Source organism: Elgaria multicarinata, chromosome 3, assembly GCF_023053635.1.
Source record: "Elgaria multicarinata webbii isolate HBS135686 ecotype San Diego chromosome 3, rElgMul1.1.pri, whole genome shotgun sequence".
NCBI lineage: Eukaryota > Metazoa > Chordata > Lepidosauria > Squamata > Anguidae > Elgaria > Elgaria multicarinata.
In genome coordinates, this window is record NC_086173.1 from 126,077,752 (window position 1) to 126,103,434 (window position 25,683).

A 25,683-nucleotide genomic window follows, 5' to 3' on the forward strand; every position below is an offset into this window, starting at 1 on the left:
TTAAGAAATTGTGCTTTAATACAAATTATACATAAAATCTATTCATTTTTAAATCTTTACATTTCTCAGAACATCTGATTCTTTATAAACCTTAAGTCCATCACCCTATTAAATACGTTCTGTAACAATGCCATGTTAGGCTAAGAAAACACATATTGCACATTATAGTGAGAAATTCAGTCAGGCTATATGAATTGGCAAATTATCCAAGCAATGTTTTAGACTTGGCCTTAACACTAATTTTGCAATAGAACAAATGAGCCACTTTTCATGAACTAAAGGGATATTGTTTTTACAGAATAGCATTACTAAAATTTCAAGTGAAATTTAAGAGGAACTGGACATTTCAATTCTGTCAACTTGAAAGTTTGATCTCGTTGTAACTCCATAAATAGCATTTAGTGCAATCTATGCCAATATGTCAAATGTTCATTTGGAATGATCACAGCACATATTAGCACCTAGAGACGGCCTCAGATAGCAGCCTCTAAGGTAAGATACAGCCTCCTCAATTTGCATTTCCATCTGTACCAAAAGAGAATTAAAATGCCAGCTGAATCACATGGAAAGGACTATACTACTTCCACTGGAAGTACACTTGTTCTGGAAAGTGCCCATGTAACTCAGAATTTGAAACTTTAGTAGCCTGATTGAACAGAAACTATTTATCTCTTTTTTGGGAGGGGGTGGGAAGAACATTTCAAATAAATATATTACTTGGCACAACATGCTAAACTGTAAGCCACCATTTGGACACTCAACATTTTCGTAGGCACAAACTTTGCTAATTAGAGTAGCAAGACATGCAATCTGCACTGAAGAGGCTACGTAGTCCTAAGCGCTAATGTGGATCTGCTAGAGAAGATACACACCCAGCAGAACCCATTAATCATGTACATGCCCCTTGCAGCAGCATGCTTCGTTTGACAACATGATTACAGCAGTGGTGAACTGAATTGTTTTGGTTTGCACTTTTCTTCACATTGAGAGCTTATTACGGCCAGGATCCAAAGAACTATGAAATGAATTCTGCAATCCCAAGGAAGCATGAGTTCTTCTTCCAAATGGGAAATTGCATTCAAACTGCTCGTCAGTTTCAAAAGGCATGAGCGATCATAACCAGGGATGGGATCCATCTCTGTAGAATCAAGAAATTCACTGGGCTAGTGAAGCTCTATGGATCCTAGCCCAAGTTTTTCCACTGGAAAAACCCTCAGGCCATTATTCCAAAGTATTCAGCTCTTTTCCTTTACATCTTTCCTCCTTACATCCTCGTTTAACATTGTGTTCACCTTTCTAGAATAAGAACCCTTGCCTATCCCAAACTGCTCGTCATTAGCACATTCATTTTTATCACCTGTGCTGTCCTAATAACTTCGGGACATACCACTCCAAAAATCTGCGTGGATTCTAAATCAGTAATTGATCGAACATTCTATGGGTGAGAAAAAAAAACAAAGGCAATTAAGACCTGGCCTCGTCTATACTGCTAACTTCCTTAGAAATAGTAACATCATGGAAATGGGAAGGAAAAGAGTAGGGTGAAACACAAAATCTGCTAGGCAAACAGAAGCCTACTTTGAGATCCCTGAGATTCATTTGTTTGCCAAAGAGATTAAGCAAGCCCTAATTATTTCTGTGATAAATATTATGTGGTTAACTTGAAATACGTTTAGGAAAGCAATACATATGTTATGAAAGATCAGATTGGAAATGTAATAAAATGGATATTTACACATTACAGTATAAGATGTGATCTAAGTTTGTGTCTCACTCTCAAAAAGGAAAAGGTTTATGTATTAATTTGGGGGGACATTCTTTGATGAAAAGTAATTAATAATCATGTTTCAATCTCTTGAAAAATAATCCTCAAGAGTGTTTTAATTGTATTCTGTAATAGAGAGATGCAGATACTACTTTTGGGAGGAGAGGTGGGGAAGAGGAGAGGCTTTGTTCATCAGAAACAAACTCTGGGGAGCAATTTCATGGGCCCTAGAGAGCGTCTGAAGGGTCATAAAATAATTCAGATTCCTGGATCCAAGATTGGAGAGAGCACTCATACCTCAGACGCAGGAATCCACTCTCCCCACGCCCCTCCCTCTCACAGCCAGCACAGAGAGAACACCATCTGCCTTTCTGAGGTCACAAAATCAACATTGGAGCGGAGGTAAAGCGGGATTCCAGTGGGCTGGGAGGGGACTGGAGAGGCTGGATTACGTGGTACCCTGAGGCCTAACCAGACTCCTTTTCTCCCCCCTCTAAGAAGCCCCAGCGAGAGGGTTAAAAAAGCTGAAATGCAGACGAGAAGTGCAGCGGAGGTAAGAATTCCCTCTGCCACTCTGCATTGGGTACTTACAAGCATCCTGTTTCAGAGGCTTATGAGCACTGAGGGCATGCTATCGATTGCACCCCTTTAGTTCTTTTGCCCGAAGGTGCTTCAAAATGATGCACCACAACATTCATCTTAAGACAAATGACATTTTCCTCGCAACAATTGAAATGGAAATCAAAGGCCAAAACATCTTTTGAAGATCAGCTCTGCTTCACCTGCTATAAAAATACTTGTCCAGAGAAGGAAAAACAATCACCTGTAAAATACTCAATCTGCATTATGTGTGAAAGAGAGTGTACAGCCCTCAAATACTACTTGGGATGTTATTTATTTATAATGTTTCAGCAAAAGGTTATTTAAAAAAGGCTATGTCTTTTAGAAAAAAAAGAGCTAAAACATTTGGCTCTATTGAGTGACAAAGTAAGAAGGCACTAGATCCAAAAGCTTGCATATTAGAACTATAAGGAATGTAAATACTTAGATTCTGTATTAATTCAGGTAGATCTCCAAGAGAGGCATAAAACAGAAGATATAAGTAGAAGAATGTTGTGAATGTCTTAAAAACAGCAATGCATGGTCATCAGAAGAATGAGATGAGTGGTTTTGTGCATTTATACCTACTACAAGGCACCTTTTAAAAAAAATTACTGGTTTCAGAAACTAGTAAACTCCATACACCCTTGAATGTGCAATCCAATTTAAGAACACTGTTTTCAACATCAGCCTAGATGTTAATCCTGAACACAGTGAAGCAATACCATGGCTGGTATTACAAGTCACATTTCAATTATGAAATTTTCAGCAAGACATTGAGTAAACCTATGGATATTTTCCTACCTGAGCAATAATTAGTACTGTTTATTGCAAGTGAAACAAACAAGCTTCATGAGAAAAATTGCACATTCCCTTTTCGTTCTCCCACCCCATTTCTTATTTTTATTTTTGGAAATAAATTTAAAATAGTAGGTTCTCTCCAAACATTCTAATTTAGAATACAAATAAGAGGTGGTGCCAAAGCAGCATTTCTGGCACAATCCACTTGCTCTTTTTTTTTTTTAAGCAATCTTAGACTATCAAGCCTTTATCAGCCATATGAGCTTTGAAGTTTCACACATGAGAACTTAGCTCACTTTATACTGAACGTGCCACGTTTTATATGTATTTCAGTTACAATAACTGCCCTCTAGCATGGCATCCTCTTTTCAACATGGAACTACGTCCTTCATTAGAAGTGGCTACATTTGCACCTGCTAAATGTAGCTCAAGAGGGAACATCATCTTCAGGACAAGATGCTGCCTTGCATTTCTTTTTTAGAATTATGCCACATGAAATGTTGTTCAGATCAAGCCTACCATCTGATCAATCTGTCTCATATAAATACTCTTCAAAGGCAGCAGGTATCTCCTCTCATCTGGTACTCTGTTGCACTGTAAACAGAAGGAGACGTGTGTTTTTAAGTTGCAATTCCAAATAGCTCAAGAGTCAAGGTTGATTCTTACAATTTTTTAAAAAAAAACACACAAGATTCCCTATGACAATTAGCACCTGTCAACATTAGGACAGCTCTCAGAAAGACGACATACTCAGGTACAATTTCCAATAGCTTGCCATTCTAAAGAAGGCCTAGAAGAAACAGAGTGTGTGTACCTTTTATGTATGGGATTACTCAAGCACAACCGTCTTTAGAAAAGAGTGAGAAATAATCCTCATGCTGAAATATTTGACTTTGAAAAAACCCAAAATGACTTCTAGTGATTTTCAAAGGAATAAGTACCATCTCTCTGTTAGGGCAAATCCAACTTTTACATTCTAGGGAGTTCAACAGCAGGATAGCCATCTGTCAGGGATGCTTTAAGGTGGATTCCTGCATTGAGCAGGGAGTTGGGCTCACTCGCTTTACAGGCCCCTTCCCACTCTACTAGTCTATGATTCAACTAACTTGATATCTTAGTCAATCTATACCTCTCTCTATCAGCAGAGGAAGGATATGATGAGTGAACTAGGTTTCACTGCATCGATTGCAGGATTTTTCTGGCTACCTGAGCCAAAAATTATTATTTTTCATACAAACTCAATCACTGCTTTTAAAACTCAGCTAAAAACTTTTCTTTTCCCTATAGCCTTCAAATATTGAGTTTGTTCTGACTCTATACTGTTAGCTTCACCCTACCCGGTGCCTGTTTACCCTACCCTGTGCCTGTTTGCATTCTCCTTCCCTCTTTATTGTTTACTACAACTTATTAGATTGTAAGCCTATGCGGCAGGGTCTTGCTATTTTCTGTGTTATCTGTACAGCACCATGTACATTGATGGTGCTATATAAATAAATAAATAAATAAATAAATAAATTAATAATAATAATAATAATAATAATAATAATAATAATAATAATAATAATAATAATAGAGAAGGAGCACACATTCCCGAGAAAGCGAAATTGAGAGTCTCACCAGAAAGTGTAATTGAGAATGCCCTTATCATCTACATAGTTTCAGAGACACAGGGAGTCAGACCTCACTTAAAATAATACATTCAGTTCTGGTCACACACTTCAAGGAGGATGTAAAATTGTAGATAAAACAAATTATAGGAAGAACTATATGCAATATCATGAAGGCAAATAAAAATGGAGGAAACACTGAAGGATCTACAATGTGGGACAGACACATCTTTCCTAAAATTTGAATGCCAAAACACAAGGAGAAGTTGTCCTTTCTGCCACCAAGGAGAAAAGCAGTAAGCTGAAAGGTAACAAACTTGGGCTATACATGAGGGGAAAACTAAAATTACAGTTCACACACACAAACCAAAAATGTTCCTCATTTGGATAGGAATTTGTTGGGAATGCTTTAAACTAGGATATACTACCTTTAGGATAAAACAATACTCCCAATGCTATGCCTCAATGCACTAGCGCTATCAAGCTTATGTCTGAAATGTTACAATATTATTAAAGACTCAATTTTCCCTTCAGCATTTTGCTTTTAATCTGCTTGCACATCTTGATCCTCAACTAGATAGACAATCAACACTTCTGTTATGTACAAGAAACGAGGCCTTGGAAAATATCTGACACTCATGTTTGCTCCTGCCATCTTCACTCCTGAAATATGTTTTAAGTTCCCTGCAGGCTGGCACCTAAGATTTTGAAACGGCCTCCCAAATATCTCCCCATCCCCTAGAAATATATATAAATAAATAAATAAATTTTAAAAAAACTTTGACGGTGGCTGTTAAACATTTGAACTCTCAGACTATTATCCACGCTGCATTAGTCTCAGACTATTATCAATACTGCATTAGTTAAACAGTATAATAATTATTTCATTTCCACCATAAAATATTTGAAGATGAACTAGAGATACACTTATGAACATAGGAAGCTGCTTTAAACTGAGTCACCCATTGGTCCATCTAGCCCAGTTCTGTTGACACTGACTGGCAGCAACTCCCCAGGATTTCAAGCAGGAGGTTTTCCTGCTCTATCTGGAGATGCCAAGGATCAAACCTGGGACCTTCTGCATGCAAAGCAGGGGCTCTACCACTGAGCCACGGCCCCTCATTTTGCTGCAAAATAGAAATCCTCTTCTGTTGTAAGCCATCATACCCTATTAATACATTACAAAATTTCTTAGCGAAATTGCCTGCCATTCCTCATTACTGTACATAACTACTGTACTCAAATCATATAAGGCATTAGTCTATGCTTACATTTGAAGTGGAGTTGACTGCTTTTAGTTCATTAGGCTTCTGTTTTTCGGGTTTTTTCTGTTCTTCAGAGACAGTATCTTGCCATAGTGAAACACGAAGACGTTTGTCCAGTGACACTATGTGCCCCTCTGTAGTAAACATGTATCTGTTGCCCGATTTGTGCACTGGGTTTTCTTCATCAAATAGCTGAAACAGAAAAGATTGCATATTGCCTTGACGTTCCAAGTTTGGCATATGTTGCACCAACGTATTTGCCCAGCTGACAAAGATCAAATGGCAGATTACACTGCAACAAAGTGACATACAGAGATTTCCAAAACAGAAAAATGCATTGGCTTACATCATAAGCATTATATTAAACTATACCATGAATAATTCTAGGCAGGCCTACCACATGTTTGCTAGTTCATTGTAATGGACAAGACTTTTTTTAAAAAAAAGAAGAAAGCTCCGAAACTGACCACTGAGGATACATACCAAATACAAGTATTTACATGTTTCACTGAGAAAAAAGCTTTCCATTCGATCTTCTTTGGACTTGTCTATGACATGATGCAGAGTAGCATAACCACATCTGAAAGGCAAATTCGAACACGTTTATTTTTCATCCCCTTTCCATCTTCCACACCCACTAGAAAAACCGCAATGGCCTAAGAAATTAAGCTAGTCATGTCTCACAGTTCTCACAAAACGATGTTTGTTATTATTAATTTAGATATTATAGCATTTCTCCAGTTATCCCTGAATGTGCCACTGTTAGACAGGAGACCCAAGAGCAAACAGTGCAATCCTAAGCATAATTTCTTGGAAATAAATCCAACTGGAATCAATTGGGCTTACTCCCAAGAAAGTATGCATAAGATTCCAACCTCAGTTGTTCAGATACCTATTAGATGAAACATCTAAAATTTATTCAGCATAAGTAGGTAGATTTGTTTGAACTATGCCATATATGCAGGACAATTCAAAATTAAGACTTATTTCAGATAACTGAAAAGAAAGGGTTTCACTAGAAATTAAACTCTATTTTCCAATAGCTAACCACAAAGTTAATATAAAAAAGAACATGAAAACTAACTTTGCTTTTGTGTATTTCTCCAAGCTCTGCAGAATATCCATTCCTACATGGAGATAAAAAGGATTCTTTGTTGCCTGGATAAAGAAAGGAAATATATATTTTTAAAAAACTAGGTAATACCATGTGTAAAAGCCCATAGTTCAGCCTTTAGTTACTGCACCATATGATTCTTCTGTTACTATGTGTTACCTCCACTATCAGAGGCAGTAAACCTATGTACACCAGCTGCTGGGGAACATGGGCAGGTGAGTGTTATTACACTCATGTCCTGCTTGTGGGTTCCTGATCGACAGCTGGTTGGCGACTGTTTGAACAGAATGGAGGACTAGATGAACCCTTGGTCTGATCCATCATGATCTTTCTTACGTTCTTATGATCTGAAACCATTGATCCTAATTTGTTCTCACTAACTAGACACTACCCCTTGTTCAGGAAGTAGACCACTCTGCCATATAACTTTTTGGAAAGTCCCTTGAGTTTAAAAAGTGGCTTTTCATGTAACATTGAGGAATTATGTGGGCAGAACATGCCCCAAGACTTTTAGCACATAGAATTAGTTGCTCAGTTCTTTGGATCCTGGTTGTCATATCCAAACAATACAGCTCAGAATGTAGCTTAATCAATGCTCCCCTTGAATAGGAAAAGCAGCTCTCTTTAGCCCAAGAACAGTACTGTAAAATGTTCAGGTGAATACTAAATTCCTTTTTGGAAATAGCATACTAAAGTTATATTACATAGCAAGAGTTAGCTCAGCAAAGGAATGTTGGGCTGACTAGTGACATATACAAGCAATGTAATTGCCCTTTGGGTCATAGTTATAGCAAAGGTCAATCTGCCTGAGGTACACTTTTACATTGAAATCTCTACGTAAAGAAAACCATGCTGTCTGACTGATTCTCCTCACGATCATTCAATTTAACATTTTCAGATCACAGTATCTATGCTCTGGTTTGCAATATATTACAAAAGATCACAAGCTAAGGAGGACTGTGCAAGCCTACCCTAAAATACCCAACTGCTTATTTTGGACCACATCTAGCAAGAACCTGAAAAGCTTCTTACTGAAGTAAAAGGATATGCCTGTCAAGACAATGCTTCTTTAAAAATTGTTAAATACCTGATAAAGAAGATATGTGGATTCTACTAACTCTGGCCTTAGTGGATAAAAAAGGACATCGGGTGCCTGTAACTGCCAGTTGTACCTCTCTGGAAGAGCGCCAAATCGTTTCCATATCGCATAATAAAATGCATGTAGGCAAATAGCATCTTCTACATCACCTATTAAAACCTGAAGAAAAGCAACAACTATCAAATTGCATACATAAAAGGTCAGCTCACTGGTAAAACAGTAATATCACGCATTTAATTCATCTAGGAAGATGAAGCCTACATCATTTGCTAAAAGCCACACAGGGACTCTCCCTGGCCCAAGATCTGTGCTGTACAAAGTTCAGGTTACAGTAAATTATGTTTTGGAAACAGCACAACCAAAGTGGTATTACAAAGAAAGGAATTCTGGGCTGACTTGTAATATATAGAAGCAATGTAATTGCTCTTTGGATCAGAAGCACCGTGTACATGAAAATACACAAAGGGATACGGAAAAAGCTAATAATGGGCAGATTCTACAGCAGGGGTGTAAGCATATTTTAGCTTAGAGCTCTTACCACCAGTAACTAAGCCTTAGGAGAAAGGGGAAAAAACTACACAAAAACTGGGAAATCACCAAACAATTGATGGTTGCAGGAAAGGCGGTGGGGCCAGGGGGAAGGGAGAGGCCATCTGGGGGATCCCAAAGGGCCAGATTTGCCCCCACCCCCACCCCGCCCAGGCCTGAGGTTCTGGACCCGTTGTATAACATAGCCCAATTTTTGAAGTACGAATTAACACAGTGCATGCAACTCAGTCTAACATTCAAGTGGAACTAGTCAATAACTTTTGTGGAGTTAGAAGGACATTAAGGATTTTACTGGAGTGGTCAATGGCCAAGGAAACTTAGGTCCAATTCATCCCCTCCATTTTTTAGATCCTCCTCCTTCTAACACCACAACTCAACAGCACTTTCAAGAAGTGCTGAGCAGCTGGCCTAACAATTGAATGCTCTGGGAGTAGGCGTAGACATCCTCATTCCCCCAAATTAGGAGGATTCTAATTTGTTCAGACGATACACTAAGCCAAAGTGGTTAAGCATATTGAGCTAAACATTATGACTTAGCGTGTCGTGTGATGCATTCTTAGCCATGGTGGCTACTAACCATTTGCTGCAAAAGCGTTAGAGGCCTAACTATGGCTTAGTATGTTTCCTGAGTAGGCCCTAAGAGTGGGTATGAACTCTGGAATTGGTATGCACATACGTGTGCATGGTGAATTTAAGCCAAGCTGTGTAACTTGTCACACATTTGCATACTGGATTGTGTGCAAGCTAAGATTCAGGACTGGATATGCAGGACCTTTACTGCCAGATGCTGGTTTTGCAGTAAGGAACAGCAAAAACCTATTTTAATATGGGAAATACGTATATTTGAAGGTTCCCTATATTCTCTCCACCGCAGTTAAAATACCTGAAGTCCAGGAAAAAATGCCTGAAGAGAATCAATCCAGGTGTTCATTAACTGCCCACTGAACATATTTACATTAACATAGAGAGGTGGGTCCCCTTCACCTTCATTGCAGGCTTCCCTCCTAAAGAGAATGACAAGTAAGGTTTGATTCAGAACCATATACTAAATGTATCCATAATTTACAGTGAACCACCCAGAGAGCATCAGCTATTGGGCATTATAGGAATGAAATAAATAAATAAATAAGTAAATGTGATGCAGCTGTAAAGGAACAGATATTTGCAACTCTATTTTTTTATTATTAAATGCAGAAATCACACCTTCTGCCTACCAAGTACCCAGGATGATGTACAATAAAAATGTGATCAGAAATCATAATAGTTCCCATTATTGCCTGATCTTAAAGCTAGCATTCATAAACAGACACAGCACTAACTAAACATACCTTCCATTTTGAAAACCCTGCATATGAAACACATTTGTAATTGCAAGTAATGAATCACAAGGTGGTTAAAAACAAGCATCTTGCCCAAGATATCAAAATACGCTGCAACTTTGATGCTTTCAATATCAGGAGAACACAGCAAAAACTAAATGGGTGGTAATTTAGTATTATTATTCAATTATATAGCACCAATGTGCATAGCATTTTATGAAGAACAAGAGAAAAGGTTCCTGCCCAGAGGGGTTACAACCTATAATTCTATTACATCTTCCATTCAGTCCAGGCTTAAGTGTTACATCCTCTTAAAAATAGCACCAATAAGCCACATACCCTCGCCGCAAGTAATTCTGAATACTCCGGTAAGCGTTATTGAACATCTCTAGATCTTCTTTTTCTCCAAAGAGGATGTAAGATTTCAAAAGATATTCATAGAAAGAATCTAATCCTGCTCCCAAACCACTCTGCTTTCCAACCCAGTGGCCAGTTTGAATATTCACAACATTGCCTATGAAGTAAGAACAAACGGGGAGAAAGATCATCCAAAGGTAGCTACATACATAATTTCATTTATAACTTGCTCAACTGACAATGCTCAAGGGACCTTAAGATTGCCAAATAACACCACATAAGTACAATACAATTAATTAAAATACATGTATTTAACAAAATTCACATAGGACACAAACACAAATGCTGAGCATTATGTCTATTACAATATCCTGGGTGCAAAGCATTTAAGGTAAGAAAACTTCCTAAGAGTAAGCTGGAAACCCTTTGCACTGTATTCTAAAAAAATTAAAAAGTGGTTTGGGCAAAGGCAGAACTTCATAGGCAATCTCTTAATATGACAATTCACAAAGGGGATTTTGAGCATGAACACCCAAAATATCTCAAAAATATATTAGGGCTTGTACAAGAATGGTATCCCTCAAGGTATATAAAGCACAAACAATATAGGGAAGGCTTGCGCAACCTGATGTCCTCCAGATGCTTTGGACAATGACTCCTATCAGCCACAACCAGCTTGGCCAATCGTCAGAAATACTGGGAGTTGTAGTCCAAAACATCTAGAGTGTAACAGGTTGGGGAAGACTGGCATAGGGGTTTATTAAGAAAAAAAACCAGAAGTTTGAGGGACAGTACAGCTAATGGAGAACTAGTTGTAGGATCTCTCCTATTATTCTCATCACGTAAGTGTGTGGCTGCATACTGCACTAAAGGGGCAACTCCCTATACAACACATTACAATAATAGATACTCATGTTTGAGAGTTTCTATAACACTGCTAGAACACACTGATTGTAATTGTCCCGATAATCATTCACTAAATTCGGACCGCTTCACATGCTGTGAAACTTGCACATTTATCATGCCTACGTGCAGCAAACTGCACAGACAATCCTAACTCCCTCATAAGTTTCTACGAACAAGACACAGTAGGTTTACACATATCACAATGTATAAACTAGCTTTCAGGTTAGAGCTGTTTCACATATTTTGTTTTTAAGGAATATACAGATAGAAATCTGCAATGGATTCAAATGAGTTCAGGTTTCTATAAATCCGACCTGCAGATTCCACAGCAGACCAGATTTTTCTGGGTTGTGAAGACTTGTGAACCATTATTTTTACAGGGTGGGGAGGGGAGATAAGCACAAATGCATATTTGCAAACCAGAACAAAATTCTCATACCTCCCTAAAAAAAAAATCCTCCAATAAGCGGACAATGGAATGAAAAGTGCCTGACAATCCAGAAAACACAGACGGAACAGATTTAACAAAATCCATGTATCTCTAAATATACTCAGTCCAGGAATGTATGCACTGCTTATATTTGGTGAAATTATTTGAGACTCCCAGAACATCTCTCAAGAATAAGCTCACAACAGGGGTAGGTAAGACATGGGTTGATCCATCAGTGTCTTCCATGAGTGGGAAAGGGAAGTGATTATTTTAAATTCCCCCTCTTGTGCAGTCCCCGAATCCCAATTGTTCCAAAGGGTCCCCCACAATCCTCTGGAGCAGATTTGGGGGAGGCACAAGGGACAGCAAAGTTAAGGGGGTATCAGCAAAAATCATTACAGGATCACAGAGACAGCCAAGTGGACACAACTGAATAGAGCTCATCATTTACAGAGGGTTTTGCTCAAGTATTTTTACTATGATGGAAATGCTAATTAGAAACTTTGCATTCTCTTTTCAAAGATGAGAAAATGTGACATATTGCCTCATGCTGCGTTAGTATTCCCAACTTTGGGCCTAGAGGCAAACCAGACCCTGAATTTCTGGAAAATACACAGGCCTTGAATGGAGATAATTGAGCTGTTATGATTTGGGAAAACCCAGATTATAAAAACATGCTGACCTTCTCAACATTCTTAGAAACTGATTGACAGAGACCTAAGAATTAGATAAGCTCCCAGAAAAATAGTTCACTGAGTGTAAAAACTAGTGGATGAGAAGATAGAGGAGTTTTTGAAAGGAGGGGGCTGTAATGTACAGGATACAGCTGTAATGGCAGAGAGAGAAGATGCTTTTTGGATGCTGGTTGAGACCTACTGGATTTGAGGAGAGAGACTATTTTACATTTTTAGATAACTGTGACTCACCAATAAAAGGAGAGCTAATAGTGTAAATGAGAGAGACCCTCCTAACTTCAATACTTAGTATTATTCTACAGCCATTGTGGAACTGGATGCTAAGAGTTTATAATGTAAATATTTTTCACTAAGTCTGTTTTTATATAGATACACAACAGAGCTTATAATAATGTTATAAACCCCTATGCCTAAATTAAGCAACTATATCTTATTGTGGTCCTTTCTAACAGAGAGGATAATCAAGCCCAGATTCTGGAGGTGGTTTCTTCTCAAATCATTTCCACATTTTGGGTTAGTAAAACATGATTAAAAGTGATAGAATTAATGACAAACACCAAATAAATGATAGTGTAAGAGCTAAATTTAAGGGGGTTTGCTGAATTGGATTAAATATGCAATTAAATTGCCACCTTGAGCCACAATCTAAAGAAGCATATAGGGAAGTTCCATGAACCTAAACATTTTTCCAATTTTCTTCCCAGAAACTGCTTCCACAGTAGCAATGATATTTAGAGCTCTTGAGTTTTAAAAACCCAATACCAGTATTGTTTATTAAATTTAGAATTTAAAGAAATGGGGATGGGTGGTGACGTTTCTGCAGGAGCGATTTCTGAAGAGTACACTGACAAAAATGAAGATGCACTTGCTTCTTCTGAATACAGTGGTTGCATTTTAATTTGATGTTGGTTTTTCCCCTCTGTCCTGCCCTGTTTGGTTTTTAAGCTGGCTATCGTATCCAGTGTCTCGCAGAATTGTTTCTTTTTCCTTTGCGCTGTTTTGGAAACTTCGCTTTGCCTGTTTACAACATCTTTTTGGATTTGTTACCGGCTACGCTGCTAGGACTCTCCTAGATCAAAAAACGGAAGCTAAGAACCATAACTTTTGGAAATACAGTACTTCACTGTTTTGAATTTGCTTTTTCTACTGTGTGATAACCAGTGGCAATCTCTCAACGGGAAATTAAAAATGTGCTAGAACAAGGGTCAGCTAAACACAACAAAGCACCCAATCATCTTAAAATTGACTAATTGTTTGCCTGTGCGGAAACCGTAAGTATCCCAGACTCAAACTTAGTGTTTACTATTTCCACTGCTAACAGTTTCTCAGCTTTGGATATTGAAATTTAATGTTAATTTTTGTTCCAGTAGAAAATCTAATTTAAAAATAAAGGGGCAACAACTTCCTTCTGCTGTACATTAAGATAGCAGACACGTGAGATCATCATTCAAGGATAAAATATAAAAATGTAAAAGAGCACATAGTGTAATGATTAATTTGAAATGGAAGATTCCTAAGCAATTGGGTTCAAAGGTTCCAGTGCAAACATGCAAAAATTCTGGTGCTCTGGTTACTTAGTGGCCATCTTCCTGCCATCTTAACTATAGGTCTACAGAATCAGGACATAAGAAAATTATACACATTCTGTTCTGAATTATACAAGACATCCAAAAGCAATTAAGCACCTAATAGCCCTGTGTCATTGCTCCTTAAGCTCCAGAGTGCTTTTACAGCTCGGCGGGCAACCCATTCAAAAGTTGAATCCCCAAGAAGCCGGCTAAGTATTCCAAATTCCACCAATAAGGATCCCGCTCCTGCAGTGCAAGTCTCATTATTGCTGCCAGAAGGAACTCCTGTTCTTAAGTTTACCTGCAAAAACAAGGTTAACATAGATGTTTCTTGAGAAATAAGCAATTACATTCCTATTTCTCATAGTCTTCAAAGGGTTCTCCACCCCATCCCCCGCTTTATAATCAAATGCAGATAATAAGGTGACTCATGTATTTCATCAGAGCTCTGTCATGAAGTTGCATCATATTCCACAGGGAAAGTGTCTAGATTAACATTAGGCATGTAAATATCCAGCCATCAGAAAATCAGGCCAGACACTATGAAATTTCCATCTTGGAGCAAGAAGATTAATCTAGCCAGGAACATCTATTACAGAAGATGCGCCTCAGGATATATTCAAGCAAGAATAGTGGTGCATTCAGCTGCTAAGTTGCTTACCAGAAGGGCCTATAAATGTGGATGCCTCACAGTAGGCATTACTGCCTCCATAGGACTGCTATATAGAGGGGATTTTCAAAACATGTATTTTTATAAGTAAAGGTTTAATATCAAAGACTCATCTAAAGTTAAAAGTTGTGATACCAAAGAAAGTAGCTTACTCAAAAATTGGTCTTCACAGTATACCTACCCGAGGATAAGGAATTCCAGTTTTGGTGTTCTCAAAAGCAGGTAACAGCCTTACTGCTAGGTCGTGAGCCATATGTAAGAGCTCATCATCATAGCCCTTAATAGTCATATCACCGAAAGGCTGCTTGGCATCTGTAATTATTATGTGGGCTGAAAGCAAACTTCCCAGAACTCTGCAAGAAAAGAGACCAGTGATTGTTTAAAATAGGAGGAGATTCGTCAACTTGACAGTCTTTTAGAGTTTAAAAAAGCAATAAAGACTGATCTATTCCGGCAGGCCTATCCAGTGAAATTTTACAATGTTTTAAAGATGTTTTAATCATGTGTGGTATGTTTTTAATCACTTTTTAACATGTATTTTTAACATGTATTTTATATCATGTTTTTATACTGTTTGTTTTATACTTTGAATGGTTTTAGTTTTTGTGAACTGCCCAGGGAGCTTCGGCTATTGGGCAGTATAAAAATGCAATAAATAAATAAAAATAAAAATATAGCATCACAAACCTCAGTTATGCTCAAGTTTAGGAGTAAGGAGATCGTTAGTTATACCATTAAATGAGAAGGTCAAAATGTAATCAACAGAGCATCTTAACCTGGAGTTATGATGCAGCTATCTATCATAACAGTTTCTTTTGCCAGCTCAGAATTCACAATGTTGGCTGTCTCAATTACTTGCCAAGTTTCCTACAATCACAATGTTTTGTCAGCTTTGGCTGGTCCACCAGCTGTGGGTATTTCTGGACAGGGATAGTCTAGCCATAGCCATTCATCCTTTGATTACTGCGATGTTATATGTGGAGCTGACCTTGAAGACAACTCAGAAGCTACAATTGCTGCAGAATATGGTCACCAAGCCTGTACATGTTAAAAAACCTTTGAAAACTTTAATTAGCAACCTATCTGTTCCTGGGCCCAATTCGTAGTCTTTGTACTTGCCTATAAACCCCTACATACTCAAAGGAACACCTCTTCTCATATAATCCTGCCTGTGATTTAAGATCTTCTAAAAGTACCTTTCTCTGGTACTTTTTTTATTGGAGGTACAAGAGAAAGCTCTCTCAGCAGTGGTGCAAAGGCTACTGAATGTCTTTCCTAAAGAAGGTCACCTGGTGCATGTTGCAATCTTTTTGGTGGCAAGCAACAATAAAAATCAACCAGGCATTTTAATTTGTTGTAAACTTTAATTGTTAAGGATCTTCTTGTTAAGGATTTTAACCTAAGAAGGATGGGCAGTATACAAATAAAAAAAGTTCACACCAAGATCCTACGTGTCTGAACTTGGTATAAAACAACTTTTTACTATTACTTCATACGTATATCCTATTCAGCTCTATGCTGAGAGTGCCTCAAGGTATTTATATTTCCTAACAAAAGACATATCTATATTGGTAATCTTTTGTTGCCAAAAAATAGCAAGGATGGTAAAGTTGAATGATTTCAAGCACATGGCTAGATTGAACTGAATTAACTCCAAAGCCTGTGGCCACAGCTAGACCTAAGGTTTATCCTGGGATCATCCAGGGTTCGCCCCTGCCTGAGCACTGGATCCCCTGTGTGTCACCTAGATGAACAGGTTTGACCCCTGGATGATCCAGGGATAAACCTTAGGTCTAGCTATGGCCCATAATGAGCTTAGAGTGTGACAAGTTGGCCTCAAAAGAAGCTTCAGAAATTGCTAGCTAACACAATCTTCCAAGCCAGGTTGCATTTATCTCAACTGAAACAGGAGCTGTCAGTACAGTAGGTTTATGTACCCACCATTAACCTACAGTCATATTGTTTTTCCATTAATCAGAAGCTCAGCAAAAAAAATTAAAGTCTTACTAGAACACTATGAACCTTTGATTTAGTTACATGAAAACCAATGCCAAAAGGCTGGTAATTTGCCATCAACTCATAAAAAACAAGCATAACCACATAGTCCATGAGAAAGAAGTCCAAAATCCAGTTAGGCAATATCTTTATTAGGACTAACCAAAATGCCACAAAAGCTTGCACACCCTTTCGTGGTATTTTGGTTGGTCCTAATAAAGGTATTGCTCAACTGCAGATTTTAGATTTGCGGGCTGGTTTGCACTCTCAAAACAAGCCTTGGTGGCTCCATTGAGCCAATTTCTATAATCATTAAGCAGCTGCAGTTTTTGGTGACATCCAAACCCAAGTGGCATGGCTTTTTGCAGGGTTAAACAATGCTTAAATAACCTATGGGGGCTCACAACAAGCCACCATGGCTTATTTTGATCATGCAATCCAGGTTGATGAGCCAAAGGTATTTTATCTAACTACTATTGGTAAACCATAAGTCAAGAGTAGCAAGTTGTGTCTTGACTGCCTTTAAGTTGTTAAGTGCACACAATTTATGGGTGAAGAATAAACTGGGTAAGTTAACTTCAATGGTCAAGTCCTCAAATTTATTTATTTATTTACAATATTTATATACCGCTCCCCATTGAAAATTTCAGAGCGGTATACAAGATAAAATAAAATAAAAAGAGATTAAAACACTTTAAAATAGATTTTAAAATGCATTTCTTGCTTTTAAAGATTTAAAAATGGCTAAAATTACAGATCTTGGAAACAGAGTTGAAAGTGAGAAGTTTTCTGCTCATTAGTATTTTAACAAATTTAAGTGGCACTTGGAACACATTCATAGTACATCTGCATATACTACGCAGTAAAAGAATGAACTAGTCTAACACAGTGGAATGGAATGATTCTGTTACTCATGCCCACGAATTTCTACATGCTCATATCCACTTCTAAGAGCAGCTCACTCAAACTTGAGGAATATTTTTCAGGGATCAGAGTGAAGAACAGCATGCTATAAGGAAGATATTGATGGCATGCTCCATTTGTACTTCAGACAATTTTTGTAGCCTCTTGAAGCAAGGGCTGTACAGTTCCACTGAGTGTCTGGAATTTAATCTTAAGGAACCCATGTGTGCATTGCTTTTTTTGGTTTCAGAGGGAAGACAAAACATTTTCATTTTGACAGGGATTTGTTTTTAGAGGACTGATCCTAAAATTATAGTCTAATTCCCTGCTGCTATTCATTTACAATTCTAGTCTGTGTACAACTCACTGTAATATTTAACTCTCTATATTTATATATAACCTATGCTTTGCTCTAAAGTATCATTTTATTACACCAAGATTCTCATGTTGTGCAGAAAGCAAGCAAATATAATTTAGTTTTTCAGTTTCTGGAAATTGGCAAATTTACTTATTTTTCACATACATCAAATTTTAGCAGCAACTTACCTAATTGTTGCTTCAAAGACCTGGACGGTTGAATCTGTGTCAAATGATACCGTGTCTATGACTAACTTCACTGCTTTCCGGAACTCTGAGGAATTTCCCATTACCTTTGAGAGAAAAAATGAACATCTGATCAAATAATCATTAGGTTTTGTATTAAAATTATTTTAAACGATAGAATATAAAGCCACATATATAAACAGTTAATAAATATCTTTATTTATTTTCACACTTGCTAGAAATTTGTCACATTTGCCAGTTGTATTTTAGGCATCAAATAGTAATATTTATTTTAAAAAATAAACTATTGGGACACAACAAACACCAGAAAAGTCTAGAATTTAAGTGGAATCATTTATGCATAGTAATACATAATTGCAACAAACTATGTGCTATACAAACTTGCAAAGTGTAAAGAACCAACTTCCAGGGCTAGGGGTTGTGCTCTTGATTGACAGAGGGCTCTGGGTTTGGAATCCTCTGCCTATCCTCTGCCCTGCTAGCAAGAGTCAGGCTGGATGTGAGGAGGATGAAGGAGATTTTGCCTCCATTTAAAATCTAAAAAGCCCCTGAACCCATGTAGCTGACTTACCTTTTGGTGGGCAAGAAAGGGACTGGAGAGGCCATAGGATACTGCATATCCCGGCCTCTCCTCTCCCCTCCTCAATGATCAGCATGCCCCCCTTTTCTCCCTCAACCACTTCTCATAAGATAAACTTTCCAAGGTGACAGGGAGGGGAAAGAAGATCCACAATTGGACCTTCTCCACCATGCTCACAGCTCTGTCTACAGGCACTGAAGAGGTGATCCATGCTGTCTAGGGGCTATCAGTTTGCTAAGTGTGTAACATGTGGTTGACTAAAAACATCATTCAGAGGAGCTATGGTTCTTTGTGCAAGCTAAAAACAGACTCTGATCACTACTAATACTGATAGAAAAGAGAGGGGGAGAGAACAGTTAAAATAATCAGCATGTAATGACATCAGGGCATTCCACCTGGAAGAAAATGATATAAAAGTCTACTGTAGCAAGGGACTTACATTCAAGAATAGTGGTAGAGTAAAAAGGATGAGGTGTAGAATCAAGCTTTCTTGCCAGAATAACTTTAAAGAAGTAAGAATAAGAGAACTATCTATTAATAAGGAAACTACCTTGGCAACAAGACTTTAAATTACAGCTGCTTGTGGTTGCCACTTGCCAGTAATCGCACCCTTCCCAAGAGGTCTCTGGCACACGTAATAGAATCTCTCTCACTGCTTATGACTATGTCCAAAGCCAGGCATAAGCTGAAACCAACTCAGTCTCTTACAACAGGCACAAAGCAAGACATCCCTCCCAGTGCTCTTAAATGTGTGCAGAACTCAAGAGAGGAGGGGCCTATTGCTTTGCACTCCGTATCCAAGAGGAAGGCAAACACCAGAATGAGATTTATGGTGGGGGCCTCTGCACAGAATACATACTTGTCTGACAAGACAAGTAGGGAAAAATAACTAACAAAATTACTTCTCAGCTTCCCTGAAATTTGCAGATTTATCTCCTGCTCACTGACTGCCTCTGATAATATTTAATATTGGATTTTTTTCTTCCGATAATTAAAAAAACATTTTAACTCACTGCTAGGGTATCCAATGCATCAATCAGAGTAAGCGAGTAGTTTCCCAGGACATCATTGATATTCAGATTTGAACTGAAATAAATTTGGTTAGAAGTTAGTTCTATCAGATTTTCAAAAATAATAATTCAAGCATCTAATCTATGAAGCATGTAGCCTGATCCTATGCTTCTTTACCTGGAAGCAAGACTCAAAAGATTTAAATGGAATATATTCCCAGGTAAACGCACAGAGGATTGCATCCCTACCTACGTAACTTAAATCCACTATAAACATTCTCAGATTAAGCTGCTTTGAAGTTTCACTTTTAATTCAGCCTCCAACAATTTCTTTCATACTAAAAAAACCTACATGTGCCTAATAGGACACATGTTTACTGAAGTCATAAACATATTTAGAGAAATGATATAAGGAGGGCCAAGGAGTCTGACTGGAGAGACTGGACACATCTAAAATTTTAAAGTGAAACAAATATCAATAAGCAATACTACAGTCATTATAACCTGGTGAATAAAATATGGGAGTCTCAACTGGGAGATCCAAGTTCAAATCCCTACTGAGCTATGGACTAACTGGGACATTTTCAGAAATTTGTTCATTCTGTATGTTCTATACTTAATGAAATTTAAGCCTCTCACACAAGGTCAATGTGAATAGCAGAACAGGGTAATTATGCGATGTTTTCCTACTGGCCACTTTGATGTTATTACATACTAATGAACAGAGAGTATACACATCATCTATTAAACACAATTGCTCATCTCTACACACATACACAAACACACACCAACAAATACCCTTAAATACTAGGCATTTGCTCTGCTCCGATTAGAACCAGAGAATCAGAAGCGAATTGGCCTGCTCCGCCTTGCCCAGAGGCAGAGTAGAAGCGGACCGCGGACCCCTAGAAGCAAGGCGAAGAGAAGCGCCCATTTTCAGAGTGATCCTCTTTCCGCGGACCGATCCGATCGCCATTTTGAAACATTTCGCCCATAGGATTGCATTGCGGAAAAGAAAAGGGTATAACTGTGTTGTTTTTGAAGCTATCTTTCTGAAACTTCTTGTGCTTAGAGAGTCATGGCTGGGGGTCATTTTGAGCCTACTCTCAGCACTCTGCGTGGTGCAGTTCGCTTGCTAGAATTTTTTAAAAAGTAGAGTAAAGGCAGGAAAAAGATTACCTTTTCGATTGCTGAGGGGCAGAGTCAACTCCCGGTCATGATCACATGATCCAAAAGTTGGAGGAGGGGATAGGCAAAACGGGTAACTTGGGATTCTGGGAACTTCTCTTTCTTAGTCTGAACGGACTTTTCCCAGTGTTTTTTAAAACAGTAGCCCCACCAAATGCACAAACACAACCTGAAATCATATACTAAGCCAATAATAAGAGATAGAAAAAACACAGCACTGCTACCCACCCTAACTTTGGGGAACAGCTGAATAGATGTGGTGCAAGGGGATGAGTTCCCCTAGGGCATGTGGACGTGCCCTCACTCTCCTGTACTTGGAGGGCTATCAGAGCCCTCCAAAGAGTAACCCAGTGAAGCAATGCCTATCATGAGTTGAAGTGAGCGTTTGCTCTTAAAGACTTGTACCGAGACAGGACCAATCAAATTGGAAGATGCTTCCCCCTTTGGGCACGTCCACACACACACCCCATTACTGGTAAAAGACAGATATAGCCTTTTTAAAAAAGTTCTTCTTGTTGTTTATTCAGCAACACTGCTGCTTTTAATTCCACCCCTCCTTCGTTTATTTATTTATTTATTTATTCCATTTTATATGCATTACTGGCTTATCCTTGGCTCATTTCCTTATGCCCCCAGAAATGTCTGCTGCCTGCCTGCCTGCCTTCCCTCCCTCCTCCCCTGCCTGCCTCGCAGGGATGGTTTGTGTCTGGCTTTGACTCAGGGGAGAAGTCCTTCCTGCGCTCAATTAGACTTTTGGAAGTTCCAAATCCATTTTTCAAGTGTGGAAGAAGATTCATATTTAGGTGGATCTCTACTCCCCAATTCATGGCATCTTGGGATTTCCTTTGAAATGGCCCCATTGAGCTGTCTGCAGGTTTAAGCTCTGCCAAAAATCAGGGGATGATGGGATTGCCTTGTACCTTGGCATGATTGTGGGTTCTAGATGGCATCTGTGAGTGTGCCCACTTCCCTTTTTTTTATCTGTCCAAATGTCAGAGAACAGTCCACGTCTGCAAATGGGGTGCCCGATTTTCATAAATTCCCCAAAAATCAGGGGATGATGGGACTGCCTTGAGTCTTGGCATGCATGTGTATCCCTGGATAAGCTATCATGGTGCCGAGTTTGAGGTTTTTAACGTGCAAATTGACGGAGCTATCGAAAGGGGTGTGAATGGGGTGCCCGATTTTCATAAATTCCCCCAAAATCAGGGGATGATGGGACTGCCTTGAGTCTGGGCATGCATGTGTATCCCTGGATAAGCTATCATGGTGGCGAGTTTGAGGTTTCTAACGTGCAAATTGACGGAGCTATCGAAAGGGGTGTGAATGGGGTGCCCGATTTTCATAAATTCCCCAAAAATCAGGGGATGATGGGATTGCCTTGAGTCTTGGCGTGCGTGTGTATACATCCATGAGGTGTCATGGTGCCAAACTTGAGGTTTCTAACTATCACAGAAAAAAAGTTGTATACATTTTTAACTTAATGCAAGCCTATGGGGGGGGAACGGAGCTCCGATCCGGATCTGGAAGAGAAGCGGAGCGGGGCGTCCGTGCACACCCCTATTAAATACAATGTTGTAAAGGGGTGGATTTTGCTCCTTTCAAAGTATATCTAGCATGCACTTTTAGGGTGACTTCTAAAGACATAGAAACAAACAGCCACAACTTTGTCTATTGTTTTTGCTATAGCAACTCCTAATGTGGCAAACCACTGTCCTGTCTAAAAAGGTAGCTTGCCTCCTTGAAAGTGAGGAGTACTCCAACAAAAGTAACAAGGTAAGTTCTCTAGACATACTGTTCTCTCCTGTGGACACATATCCTTTCCATTCCAGCCTTAGATTCTTAGGATTCCTATTAGCTAGGCTCACGCTATATGGCACATCTACATAATTTTCTAAAAATAACTCAAAACATTCATACAATTGTTCATGTTTGACATTTTCATACAAGCGTAAGAGCGCCAGTTAATTCACAAAAGTCTGAAAGGAATTCATGGGCAAGGAACACAGAAGCTGTTCTCCAGTAAAAGTGAATGTTCAAAAACAAGAATAGCTGTGAACATGATACAGCCACGTTTTAGGACATTTTGACAAAAGCCTGAGCCTGGCCTTTGATGCAAGAAGTGCTTCATGGCCATTTCGGCTTCTTTTAAAATCATTAAGAAAAGTTATTTAGAAGATGTGGACAGCTGTCTTTATGGCGACGCTGTATTTAAATTTCCCCCTTTTCAAGAACTGGAATAAAGTTACTTTGAAATTACTGTCCTGGACTTAGTCAAGAGGTCTAAAGCTAGTATCAGTGCTTCAAGAGATGCTGAAGTTTTAAGTAGAGTATTTGCAAGTTGAAAAGAGGTGCAGAGCTACAGTTAATCTGTTCTATGAAAACTTCAATTATATAAAGAACAGACGTCTTGGGGAACAGATAGGTTCTTCTAAGAATAGGGTTCTTTGGACCTAAGGAACCATGAAAAACTTGGAATTCTTAAAAAAGGGATTAGACAAAGTCATGGAGAATAGAGTCATCAATGGCTACCAGTCATGCTAGCTTTATTCTACCTCCAAAATCAGAAGCAGCATGCCTCTCAATACCAGTTGTTGGGATCAACATTGAGAGAGGGTCATTGCTCTCTTGTCCAGCTTTTAGACTTTCCACAGGCATCTGGTTGGCCATTTTGGCAACAGGACTAGCAAGGCTCTTGTTTTCTTGGGTATGTGTATTCTACAAACTTTTGTGATTGTATTTCCAGGAATGCTAACTTCTAAATCAACTTGCAGACAAGCATAAAGGGTGTGGCATGTCCCCATAGATTTACTGTTCAATATGTTGGGCTGTGGTGAACAACACACACACGAGCAGGCTACCTATGCACATATCTTAACATGTAGCCGTTCACCAACAGAGAGAAACATCACAGAAAGCACACCAGTACTAATGTATGTACAGTTGCAAGAGGCAGAGGAACCTATCAGAAGCTCCCAAAGCAGCAAGCAAAACCTTAGTGGTAAAGTTAGCCTTTACACCTGAGAAGGATTCACTCCAGAGATGACTGCAGTGCCTCCTGGGAGAAATGAAGCAATGCTTATGCAATTTTCAAAATACTCAAGGATTTTTACAACAAACAACATACAAGATGGCATCACTAAGCAGAACACATTCAGATCTGGAACTTTTGGAGTGTGAAATGTAACAGAGAAAATGAACTGAGGAAGCAGACTCCAGGAAACCAATGACTGTCACACTTGAGGTAGTACCCTTTATACTTTGGAAAGAACAGTATGACACAATCTATAATTAATTATATCGCTGTATTGATTTATTGTCCATCTTATTAACTGCCATATTTTTATTACCAGTTTCATCTCTCCTAAATCCAGCTCTTTATATCTAGAAAGCAAACTTTCCATTTTCATCTAAATCCATCCTGCTCCTCAGATTCCGATGTCCAATCATATTCCTACTTAATCTCCATTCCTTTTTGCACATGCATCCAGAGTTAGTACTAAAGACATTGCTTATCTTCAGGCTTCTGAAGTAGCATATGGTTCTTACTGTAACGGTACTTAATAGATTTCCCCAGCTATTCAAAGAATGAGAATGGGTGGAAGTGAGAATACATCTCAACAACTAATTACTGAAGCATGGGGGTGACAGCTAGTTTTAGGGAGCGTGCCTAACTACTGCTTTTACTCATGCCCCCTAAACTAATAAGCTTCTCTTTGCAGGATAGCCTCATAACATGTCTCTCACTTCTATGAAAAGAGTGAATCCTTCCAATACTTCCCACTGAAACGTCTACTCCTAAAAGTCTATCCCAAAACCTCTCAAATCCCTCCTCTCCCCCTCCCGACCCAATTCTACTTCTTGCCAACACGCTCCCTTCACCTACCGCCATCTATGCCCGTCTATTCTTCTCTTCACCTCACCCTATGTCCATTTTCTTCCTCTTCCTCCTCCTCTTGTAGGAATTCACCTTCGATGCCAGATCGCCCCCCGACCCGAAGTGAAACCACCACAGAGACTGGAGCGCCCCTGGGCACGTGCAGAGCGCATCCCCCTCTCTATGCCACCCTAAGCAACCATAAAACGGGAGGGGAGCAGAGAGAACAGGAAAGAGCCAACAAGGCCCTGGGTACGATCCCCCAACCCCCCATGTGAAGCCGCCGCCCCCCCCCCCCGACCCGGCCCTTCTGCTCGGCCACTCACGGGTCGGCTCGGTCCGGCCCCCGCCCGCGGCACTCGATGGGGTTCAGCTCGTCCTGGGGGAAAGCGTGCGCCATGTAGTTGTCGTAGCCGAACGCGAACATGCCGCGGGCAGCGTCGCGGAGCTGGGCGCGGAGCTGAGGGGGGAAGGCCCGGCTGTAGCGCTGCTCGTACTCGTCGTTGACCACGACGCCGTCACCGCTGCCGAGGACCCTGCCAGCAGAAGGTCCGCCGTCACCGTCTCCGCTGCCGCCACTACCGGCTCCCCAGGCTCTGCCCAGGAAGGAGGCCCAGTGCGGGGCCACCAACCCGGCTCCGAGGCAGCGCGAGTTCGAGGCGGCGCCATCCGTGGCCGGAGCGCAGGAGAAGGCCCGCAGGCGCTGCTGGTAGAAACCCAGGCTGGGACCCGCCAGCCACAAGAGCGCTTGCCCGGCCAGCCTCAGCGCCAGCAGCGCCAACACCAGCGACCGCCATTGCATAGTCGGAGGAGTCGCAGCC

General features: G+C 39.6%; 1 protein-coding gene across 1 annotated transcript; it reads right to left on the bottom strand.

The window, feature by feature from the left end:
- Positions 1-25,683, bottom strand: EDEM1 (ER degradation enhancing alpha-mannosidase like protein 1). Its single transcript, XM_063121592.1, has 12 exons — positions 25,189-25,683; positions 19,801-19,873; positions 18,190-18,293; positions 14,927-15,098; positions 14,193-14,376; positions 10,459-10,633; positions 9,684-9,804; positions 8,240-8,410; positions 7,123-7,196; positions 6,522-6,618; positions 6,045-6,230; positions 1-3,760 (listed from the first exon to the last, which is right to left on the bottom strand). Exons 1-12 carry the CDS (start codon positions 25,662-25,664, stop codon positions 3,671-3,673), a joined length of 1,923 nt encoding a protein of 640 aa, XP_062977662.1. The 5' UTR covers positions 25,665-25,683; the 3' UTR covers positions 1-3,670.

Coding starts and splice junctions, on each gene's coding strand:
- EDEM1 (XM_063121592.1), bottom strand. CDS start 25,664: ATGCAATGGCGGTCGCTGGTGTTGGCGCTGCTGGCGCTGAGGCTGGCC. Junction 19,874..25,188: donor GGGCCGGACCGAGCCGACCC/GTGAGTGGCCGA, acceptor AATTTATTTCAG/TTCAAATCTGAATATCAATG. Junction 10,634..14,192: donor CAATGACACAGGGCTATTAG/GTGCTTAATTGC, acceptor CTTACTTCATAG/GCAATGTTGTGAATATTCAA.